The sequence below is a fragment of the Anolis carolinensis genome, chromosome 1 (genome assembly GCF_035594765.1).
Source record: "Anolis carolinensis isolate JA03-04 chromosome 1, rAnoCar3.1.pri, whole genome shotgun sequence".
NCBI classification, from domain to species: domain Eukaryota; kingdom Metazoa; phylum Chordata; class Lepidosauria; order Squamata; family Dactyloidae; genus Anolis; species Anolis carolinensis.
Genome location: NC_085841.1, coordinates 335,323,348 through 335,334,538, shown reverse-complemented (window position 1 = coordinate 335,334,538; position 11,191 = coordinate 335,323,348). Strand labels below are relative to the sequence as shown.

At 39.0% G+C, this 11,191-nt stretch overlaps 1 protein-coding gene across 1 annotated transcript; it reads right to left on the bottom strand.

Moving 5' to 3' along the window:
• Window positions 1-5,631: 5,631 nt before the first annotated feature.
• Window positions 5,632-9,969, bottom strand: LOC107982381 (mediator of RNA polymerase II transcription subunit 20-like). The gene is made up of 2 exons (XM_062968370.1): window positions 9,738-9,969; window positions 5,632-7,536 (listed from the first exon to the last, which is right to left on the bottom strand). Exons 1-2 carry the CDS (start codon window positions 9,914-9,916, stop codon window positions 7,056-7,058), a joined length of 660 nt encoding a protein of 219 aa, XP_062824440.1. The 5' UTR covers window positions 9,917-9,969; the 3' UTR covers window positions 5,632-7,055.
• Window positions 9,970-11,191: the final 1,222 nt, after the last annotated feature.

Genomic DNA, 11,191 nt, shown 5'->3' with positions numbered 1-11,191 from the left:
TATGATCTCATCACACAGGGCTTTTTTAGCATCATGAGACACTTCCCCACCAGTCCAGCAATGGATGGGATTGCTTCCAATCACACAATGTCACTTCCAGCAGAAACCTCACCCACAACTGGAATGGAAGCATTGTACAACGCTTCCCTCACAACATGGGAGCCTTTGGTGATGCTTTCCCACGTGATGGGAGAAATGTCACAATGATGAAGCAGTGCACAGGGCGACAGAGTCACTCCTCATCCCTACCATTTTGCCATGAAAGCTCACAAAACGGCACCAGGGAGGAGAGACCTCCATGTACAGTCGGTCCTCTGCTTCCACAGATTCTGCATCTACAGATTCCACTATTCATGGATTGAAAATGTTGTTTAAACATTCCCCAAAGCAAACTTTTTGGCATTTTATATAAGGAACGCCATTTTACTATGTCACCATATATAATGAGAGTATCCACAGATTTTGGTATCCAAAGGGGATCCTGGAACCAAACCCCAATGGATATCAAGGACCCACTGTACATGAATATATATTTTAGTTCAACTTCCCAGTTTAGCACTTCTCTGTTTCCTAGGAGGAGCTTAACAACACAAAGTAACTACTGACTGCTCCACCTGTGTCTATTAAGCCATTCACACCTTTGGAACCTGAACATGACTAGCAAATTGATTAATTCTAATTAGAACTGTTGTTACATAAATAGATATGGATATGTAGATGTTAAAAGTGGCATCACTCACAACATATTTCCCTAAAGCTTTTGGCAAGAAAACAAGGGCATCTCTTGGGAAGCACAACTGACAGAATTGGAGCTGAGCTAATAAAAGTTTAATTATGATCAGCAATGATGACATTTAATAACTGTGACCTCACTGGGAACATTTTCCAAGAGGGGAATCATTTGGGTTCCATTATAGCATGTGAGTGATGGTGCTAATAAAATTCCACATGAAGAACTCTTACCCAGCCCTATATCCTATTTTCTGCCATCCATCGCTAAAGCCAGGAAGCTAGGAAGAAAAAAAGATTATAGTTTTCTTTGGCAGAAAAACCCTAACATACAATAAATTTATGGAAATGGGGATTCTGTGGCTTATTAGATGCACCAAATAACTCTTATAGGGTTTTTATTGCAAGATCCATGGCAAGCAAGGATGGATCATGCAAGTCCATTTTGTAAATCAATTAGCAAGAAAACTGTGCTTCAGAACTTAACTTTGTGTTGAGAAACAGGCAAGACATAAGAGAGGGAGAGGGAGAGGGAGAGGGAGAGGGAGAGGGAGAGGTAAGGAAGTTGTTGTTGTTGTTGTTGTTGATAATAACAGTAATAGTAGTAGTAGTAGTAGTAATTTAATGTCTTACTTGCCTCTCCTCATGGCTCGAGGCAGGTTACAGAATAATTAAAACACATAAACATTGTAAAAATACCGTTAATACACATACTAAAATGTATTTCTATAAAAGATACATGCTAAAATTTATCTCTATAAAATACATATTAAAATACACAAAACAGAGATTAGACAAAGGACACAAGTTTATGACCAATAATAATCAGAAGTTTGGGACAGAAGGATTTATCATGTTGGGTAATTTGGTTGGAGGTTCCCATAGATAGCTTTCAGAATGGTTAAACCTGATGGCTGAATTTCATATTTCAGGAGAGTGCTGGTAGATTTAGTTATAATTCTGTTCTGGTTTTAATTAGCTTGGATTGCCTTCTTTTGGAGTAGATTTTTTTTAAAAGACCAACATCATTCAAACAGCTTCCAGGTAAATCTAGAATAATGTGCTTTATATGACCCTGGTCTTGAAGAGTGCTAGAAAATTATGTCTGACTCAGAATGTAGCAGCAAGATTTATATTGAAAATGTGTGCTATCAGCCAGTTTGGACTCTTTCTATACTCTATAGTTACAGCAATTTGGTAACACTTTATCTGTCATGGATCCATCATATAGATTTTTGGGATTAATAATTAGGCAACATACTTAGAATTCTTTCCCGTTTATTGCCCTAATCCACATACTTGACCAAAAGTACTATGTTGGGAAAGTACTTCATCACACTAAAAATTCCTTCCAGAATCTTATATGACCTTTTGTGCTGTGAAATGTTATATATTCCTAAATAATAAAAGGGGCTTCCCTTTACTGAGTTACAATGATGCATAATGGCATGCCAGCAAGAATGGCCAAAGCGTATCATTGATGCATACAAAGCACATTGATGAACAGTGCAAAACCTAATACTTTGCCAGCTACATAATAATGTAATGCCAGCCCTCTACTGGATTTGGACATTATGCAACTGCGCAATTCTATTTTCCACAGATGAAAATCCATTCACAAATACATAAGGCCTCAACAGGATTCCAGCATATATATTTCTCTAGAATGGAGCCATGAAATCTAAAGTGGTATCCAACTACTATAATTGTATAGGGTTGATACCTCTTCAGTTTCCAAACATGCACCAATGAGAAGGAAAAGGAGGCCAACTCTATTGAGGAAACACTGAACAAAAATGTGTATGATGAGTCAAAAGGTTATGTATTGGGCTGCATCTACACTGAGCATACAATCCAGTTTCTGAATGCAGATTATCTAATTTAAACTGGATTATATTAATCTACACTGTCATATAATCCAGTTTAAAGAAAATAATCTGCATTTGAAAACTAGATTACATGGCAATGAAAATGGGGCCTAAGAGGTACTATATTAATGTCATCAAATGTATGAAGGGCTTCAACATGGATGATGGAAAAAGTTCCTTTTGGTTGATTTCCAGGGATCTTATCAGGTGGCAGTATTGAGAGGCATTGTTAAGTAAAGAGAGGAATCAAAAGATGATCTTACCTTCCTGTCCTCCCTCACTCATTTTCATTTGTTTTCCTCTCATCAGACGTTTAGCACTTCCCTGTAGGTGTCAGCTATCTTTCTCATCACATATAGGCAATAAGTCTCTGCTCCCAGCTTTTTTCTTCATTCAAATTTGCTAGAATCCCTTTCCATGGGATGCAATAGTTCTGCATCTAAACCCATTGGAGCCTTGAGACAGGGATGCTGTTTTAAACCATTGCTTTCCATAGGATCCTATAGTTTTAAATCTAAATCCATTGGAGCTTTGAGACAGGGATGCTGTTTTAAAACATTGTTTTCCATGAGGAGGAGTAATAATTGATTTCTATAAACAGGGATGACAGCTCTCTGCTAAGTACAATATTATAATTGGAACAAACCAGTGAAGGAAAACTGCCTGTTCTCTGTTCTACAATACCTTTATTATGCTATATCTGTCATTAAATTTAATTTAAAAGAAATGTGCAAAGCGAAGGAATCATTATGCACTTCTACAAAGAGGGATGACAACTCGCTGCTAAGGATGGCTCACTGCTAAGGACCGCCCATCGGAACACTCCTTTTCACCATGGCAAGCTCTGAAACAGAACGGAGACTGTCACAGACCCCATCACATGTTGTCTTGAGCCAAAATAATGGGTCAAATTTTGGCTAAATTCACGATTTCTCCCAGATGACAGATCTGCCCAATTTCACGATTGCTCTGAAGTTCTATGACAGGAGGTAGAAGCAATGACCAGAACTCATCTGATGGCAGCTGTGACACCCAGTAAATTTAGGGTAGTCACCTGTAAAATTGGGGGGGGGGCTGTAAGTGTGATGGGGTGGCAGGTGAGGTTCCATCCAAACCAATGGGATTAAATTTAAAGAATGGAAATTTTGACTAAAAGTTAAGTGGAGATTTCTGATTATATAAACTTTTCAACAAGTTTATGAAGCCAGCATATGGCTTCATTGAGATTTAGAAGGAGAACCTGGATGGTCACCACCTTTCAGGGATACTGTACAAGCATATTTTTTATTATTAAACTCCCCAGAGCTATTGGCCATGCCTTCTGAGGGATCATGGAATTTGTTGCCCATAGCATAACCCCTTCATTCTCTGATTAGACTATGAGAATTCTGTGGTTCCTTCAACTTCTAAGATGTTTTTAGTTGAAATAACTTCAGAATGCTCTTTCTTTCTTTTAATGTAGCTGAAATGATGTGTGACTGATGCTGCTTTTTCTCTAGTCAGACAAAGGAGCCAATATGTGAGTCTATCCAGCATGCAATGTTTGGAAATTAAATCCTGCTGTTGGGAGCGTAGCAGGCTGGGCTCCATGCCAAGTGGGAACAAATTGGAGCCTGAACCTACTTTGCAAGCCATTTCCAAAGGCTCCCGTAGGTGGGAGGGTGACAGGAATAACTTGTTTTCTCATCTTGTTTCCATGTAAATGCAACTCTCTCTCTTGCTCTCTATCTCCATGTCTCTCTTACCATGACAGAATTAATCTGTGATTATTTAGATTGAAAAATATGGTTGTTGTGGGATTTAAAGGGAGGGGTGGCAAAAAGTAAAAGAAAAAGTATATATACTGTCAGAACATATTTAAAAAAACAGAACTAGGTTTGACAAACTGCATTTTCAGTTTACAAGATCTCTAATTAAATGACAAATGAAGTAAAGTGCCCTGGGCAGAATGGATAAGAATTGCCTTAAGGCATTTACAGGTCTTGTAGCTCCATTAATAATAATAATAATAATAATAAAACTTTATTTATACCCCGCCACCATCTCCCCAACGGGGACTCGGGGCGGCTTACATGGGGCCATGCCCAGAACAGTACAATATAGCAAAATATAAAACAACATATCACAATACAATTAAACAATACAATAAATAATCATATACACTGCAACACTATATATATATATATATATATATATATATATATATATATATATATATATAACAGGGCGGGCCGCATGAGACACTTAATTAAAACTTGGGGTGAGAAAAGGATAAGAATACAATCAGGGAGACCAGGGACATAAGATAAAAACAATCTAGAGGGTAGATGATGGGGGAGTAACAAAAGAAGTGTGTAATAGTTACTCTCCGAAAGCACATCGGAAAAGCCAGTCTTTCCTGAAGGCTAAAAGAGTGGGGGCTTGCCTAATTTCGATGGGCAGTGAGTTCCATAAACAGCTCCATTACAGAACACATGCCTTATATTCAGAAAGTTTTAGACTAAATCCTCCATTGAGATGTGAAGACTGTGGACTTACATGGTGTAGTGGTTTGAACTCTGGACAGCAAGGCTTGAATCCCCTCTCTGCCTTGGATATCCACTGTGTGACCTTGAGCAAATGACTCTTTCAGTCTCAGAGAAAGGCAAATGTAAATCCTTCTCTGAACAAATATTGCCAAAAAAATCCATTATGAGTTCACTTTAGGGTTGCCAGAAGTCAGAAATTATTTGAAGGCATGGAACAATAACCAAATGAGGAAGTGCCCTGACTCTTACTGGGAACAAAGCTTCCTATGGAATTCCGTGTGATTAATTCAATATAGTGACAAAGAGATAATTTAGTATGTTTTTCTTTGCCTCAGTCAGCTGTATAAAATCCACATTGAATTAGATTACAGTATATGGCAGTGTGGACTCAGATACCCAGTTCAAAACAGGTATTTTGGATTATCTGCCTTGATATTCTGGGTTATATGGCTGTGTGAAAGGGCCCTGGTATCCCATGTGTTTTGCCCTTAACTCAAATTGCAAGTCCTTAGCCCTCTTTGTCTTACTGAAAATTAAGTGGTATCTTTGCAGCTTCTTCCACCAGGCAGTGAAAACCCATTATGTTACAGAATAAGGAGATTCCATCTGAACATCAGGAAGAACTTCCTAACTCTGAGAGCTGTTCGGCAGTGGAACTCTTTCCCCTGGACTGTGGTGGAGGCTCCTTCTTTGGAGGCTTTTAAACAGAGGCTGGATGGCCATCTGTCGGGGTGCTTTGAATGCGATTTCCTGCTTCTTGGCAGGGGGTTGGACTGGATGGCCAATGAGTCTCTTCCAACTCTACTATTCTATGATTCTATGAGTCTATGATTCTAGAATAAATCTGCCTGGAGAACAGATAGTAAGTATCATACTGAGGTCTGATTCAGGCTGTTTTTCTGCCCAATGCAAAAAACAACAAGAAGACAACTCACTCCACCATTCTGCACACTGGATAATCAATTACAGTAAATCTTAACTGGCTGTTGGTGAGGGTATTAGTAACACTTTATTTGTATTCCACCCTATCTCCCTGAGGGGACTCAGGGCGGATTCCACCATACACAAACAGAGAGGCAAATATTCAATGCCTAGTAAGAGATTTCTCAATGATAAATTTAATATCTTTAAGAATTTGGAAAGTTCCATGTATTTGTACTTTGAGGCCTCATCTTATAAAAATGCTGATGTTGTAATTTGATCAAAGTCTTTGTTTTGAATAAGTTTTCATGGTGAGAGACTTTCTACTCCGTTCCATCAGACAGAATTACAACATTAGACTAAAGGGAAAGGATTTAAACTTCCAAGGTCCAATGATATTATCCTAAAACTCAAACATGATAATCCTCTCAACAAGCTTCATGAAGATAGTGAAAGGCCAGGAACTTAAACTCTGATAACAGAACCCTGTTGCTATCTGTTTGCTTTACCAACATATATGGTACTACAGTACTTTTCTAAAATAAAACATAACATTTCCCCGATTTGAGGATATATTTTAATAGTATCACATACAAAATGCATCATATGAAAATAAAAGGTACATTAAAATATTTTCATATTATTAGCCAGAAATCTCACATTCACTCATAGACAACTGAGCAAATCCAAAGCCTAATCTGCCATCTGCACAAATTTCCAACCTATTCTTTTCAGCATGATCATTTTTCTTCAATTTCTACTCTGTTGCAGAAGTGTTGCTTGAAGAATCTAAGGCGAAACACTTAAGACAGCAGACCACCCATGGCATTATCACAGGCCTTGAGAACCAGAGATGACGTGGTATTAATTCTACCTCCAAAGGAGACCAATTGCATTTTAAAAATGAGAAACTAATGCAACCTGGAGTGCCAGAATGGAACTGCTACTCAGTAGACTGATTAGTCAACAATATGATTGCTCACATGAAGAAAGGCCTTATAAAGGTTCCTCATCTGATTCCTGCAGTTGGCACCTGCTGCTGCTTGCGAATCTTGTTGAAGAGTTCCATATACTGTACCATCATGTCACCTGGGCTGTAGATGCTGTCATGCTTATTGCCAAACACAGAAGGAATCCCCGGGGCATGACTTCCCATGAAACTTTGCATGAACTCCATTAGAAGGTTCCAGCAGTCATTGGCCACCACACAGGGACAATATTCCGCCTCCACAGATATTCCTAGAACGCTGGGTCCTATGGTAACAGTGCCAACCTTCACCAAGAAATCACAGTACTGGTACCGGGTGCCCTGGCTCTCTATCTTGTTCCCTTTGGTATTTTGAAAGAAGCCTTTCAGTTTCACCATAAGGACGTCACAGTTGGCATCTGATTTGAGGCAGGGGCCATTTTCAAAGAGAGAGAAACAGCTGAGGGGATATTCAGAATTGTGCATCACGTACATCAGCTTGGCAGTCTGTCCTTGGTGAGTGCTGCTATCTATATATATAAAAGAGTGATGGCATCACGGCGATTCACAAAACAACAAAAGTACAGGCCCCCCAACCTCAAAATTTGACAACACAACCCATCATCCACGCCTCAAGGTTGATACAACAAAACGAAAAGCAAAATAAAGTCCTAATTAGAGGGAGAGCAATAATTTTTTTATCCAATTGCTGCCAGTTTAGAGGGCTAATCTCTGCCGATTTGGTTGCCTAGCAACCAAGGGACAGCCAGGTTTCAGTTAGGGGACAGGCAGATTTAGGCCTCACTTAGGCTTCTTCCACAGATTATCTTATTTGCACTGGATTATATGGCAGTGTAGACTCAAGGCCCTTCCACACAGCTATATAACCCATTTATAATCTTATATTATCTGCTTTGCACTGGATTATCTTGACTCCACACTGCCATATAATCCACTTCAGTGTGCATTTTATACAGCTGTGAAGAAGGGGCCTCATATAATCCAGTTCTGAGCAGATAATATAAGATTAGAAATATACAGTAGAGTCTCACTTATCCAACGTAAACAGGCCGGCAGGATGAGTGAATATGTTGGATAATAAGAAGGGATTCAGGAAAAGCCAATTAAACATCAAATTAGGTAATCGTTATACAAATTAAGCACCAAAACATCATATTATACAACAAATTTGACAGAAAAAGTAGTTCCATGCGCAGTAATGCTATGTAGTAATTACAGTAGAGTCTCACTTATCCAACACTCGCTTATCCAACGTTCTGGATTATCCAACGCATTTTTGTAGTCAATGCTTTCAAAATATCGTGATATTTTGGTGCTAAATTCATAAATACAGTAATTACTACATAGCATTACTGTGTACTGAACTACTTTTTCTGACAAATTTGTTGTCTAACATGATGTTTTGGTTCTTCATTTGTAAAATCATAACCTAATTTGATGTTTAATAGGGTTATCCTTAATTCCTCATTATCCAACATATTCACTTATCCAACGTTCTGCCGGCCCGTTTATGTTGGATAAGTGAGACTCTACTGTACTGTATTTACAAAATTACCACTAATATATCACAATGAATTTAAAACACTGACTATAAAAACATTGAAAAGGCAGACTGCGTTGGCTAATCCAGAACACTGTATAAGCGAATGTTTGATAAGTGAGATTCTTCTTTAATATGAAATAATTACTGGGATAGAATAATGCAGAACAATATAATCTCTAAAACCAGGACAGTAAATAAACACAGGAAACAATCAGGGCCAGCTAACACCTCCCAACAAAGTATTCCTATCATCAAAGTCTGGCAAATCCTGTTTTCTCAGGGCCATAGACAGTAGAAGCACATAAAATAGCACAAACAACTCCACTCTGAAAACAAGGGAATTCCAGACAGGAAACAATCAGGGCCAGCTAACACCTCCCAACAAAAAATTCACTCAGGGAGGAAGCAGTCAGGCTTTAAAGCTGCAAGGCCATTACCTCCTAATCATTTTTCCTAATTGCAGCATTCATACTTGCCTCCAACAGACAAAAAAAGCCAATCAGAAATATTGTATATTCACAACCTTTAGGAAATAATATCCCCTCATGGTGCAGCGTGTTAAAGCGCTGAGCTGCTGAACTTCTGGACCGAAAGGCCGCAGGTTTGAATTGGGGGAGCGGAGAGAGCCCCCACTGTTAGCCCCAGCTTCTGCCAACCCAGAAGTTCGAAAACATGCAAATGTGTGTGTATCAATAGGTACTGCTCCGGCGGGAAGGTAACGCTGCTCCATGCAGTCATCCCACATGACCTTGGGGGAGTCTACGGACAACGCCGGCTCTTCAGCTTAGAAATGGAGATGAGCACCAACCCCCTGAGTCAGACATGACTGGACTTAACGTCAGGGGAAAATGTTTACCCATTATCTTAACTACCACCAATTCCTCAATACTTTATTTCCCAGACCACCAGACTTCGCCACAGCAACACGTGGCCGGGCACATCTAATATATATATATATATATATATATATATATATATATATATATATATCCCTTAAGAGGCATTTCAGACTACTTTGTGCATCAGTCCCGGTTGGTGATGGTGGCAGCTATAATCCAAAAAATCTGAGGTGCATACGGTTAGGCGAAATAACCCAGAATCCTATGCAAAACTTCCTCAGAAGACTAGTTGAAGTCAGAAAGGTCCTCCAAAGTAGCAACCTGAAAAATACTTGATTGCCCATTGTGGCTGCTGCAGTATGGTATGTTTTACAGTCTACATAGAATGTTCCTTGTTTTTCTGCTCCAAGTAGTTCTAGTTTTCTTGTTAAGATTTCAACCGTTTGCTGGACACTCTTCCCTTCGGCTATGGGCATCTGAGACACACAGGTGACACCCATGTTTCCTCGGCTGTCTCCTCTGCGGGTAAGGCGTGAACCCAGGCGGAACGGTTGCCTAAACTTTCTCAGTGCCTCTCCTCCAGCGCAACTTCACAGAGCTCCAAACAGCCTTGCCTCCTCTGAGGGAAGAACACTGAAAGGAAGTCTATTGGTGAGGGTATTGTTATTTTCCATTACAGCTATGATTCAGAAGGTAATGATAGAATACATACGGCGGAAGCAGTTCTGTCATTCAACAGGGAGAATGCTCAGGTGGAAACAGCAAAGAAATGTGTCCTTCAAACATCTTCTGATTGAAAGAATCATCTCAGTGTGCCTAATAGCAGTAAGGTTTGTCCTGGGTTTACCTTTGAATGTGTTGAAAAGAAAAGGCAAATATATGAAGAATGACATGTCAGGTTTGTGAAAAGCAAGAGAAATGCCAATTAGGAAGCATCCATCAGAGAAGCTTCCCTGCCACCATATCAATAATCTAGGATAAGACAAGATTTCACTTCTCTGAATCTTTTCAAACAACCTAGATAATGGCCAAATTATTCCACAAAATGCAGTTATCTTTTCTCCAAAATTTCATTTTATGTCCATGAGAAGTGCAAGAAGTGAAATCAGTGGAGGGAGAACTAGAGAAGAAACCTAAGTCAGAGAGAAAGGCAGATAGATCATCTCAAACAATCATCTTCTCTATTCATTTTACACTTTTCCTTTTAAGATGCAGTCATACCAACAACTGCTATTTAAACTGACTTGTAAAATGCAATCGTCATGCAAACAAACTCCCATTTATTTCCAGAAACTTATTTCTAATGCCTCCTTTGAATTTTATGTGAAATATACAACATGAAAACAATTTTTGTGAACTAAACTTCAACCAGTGACACTCAGAATACTTTAAATTTACTAACACTACTAATATGGATTGTCTGATTAAATATGAATAGTTGGGGAATGGATGGGGGAAGAGGACAGAAGCCAGTGAAACATTACAACACTTTCTTGATCCTTTGGGAGAAGGCAGGTTTGAGGAAATCTCAATAGTTCAGAATTGTCTGTGCTTTATTTTGTAGTACATTGCAAGTGTGAAGAAAACATGAAGATCACCAACTGTGACAAGAAGAAACCACCGCTTCTTTCAGAAAATTCTCTCATCCAGCCTAGTCTGGGTATTAAATCTGTGTTTGCTTTGACTTTTGAAAGTATAACTTAACAGTTGCTTATTATATCCTAAAATTTACCATCAAATCTGGTGTCAAGGTTGGTCTCCTAGATCATGAGGAG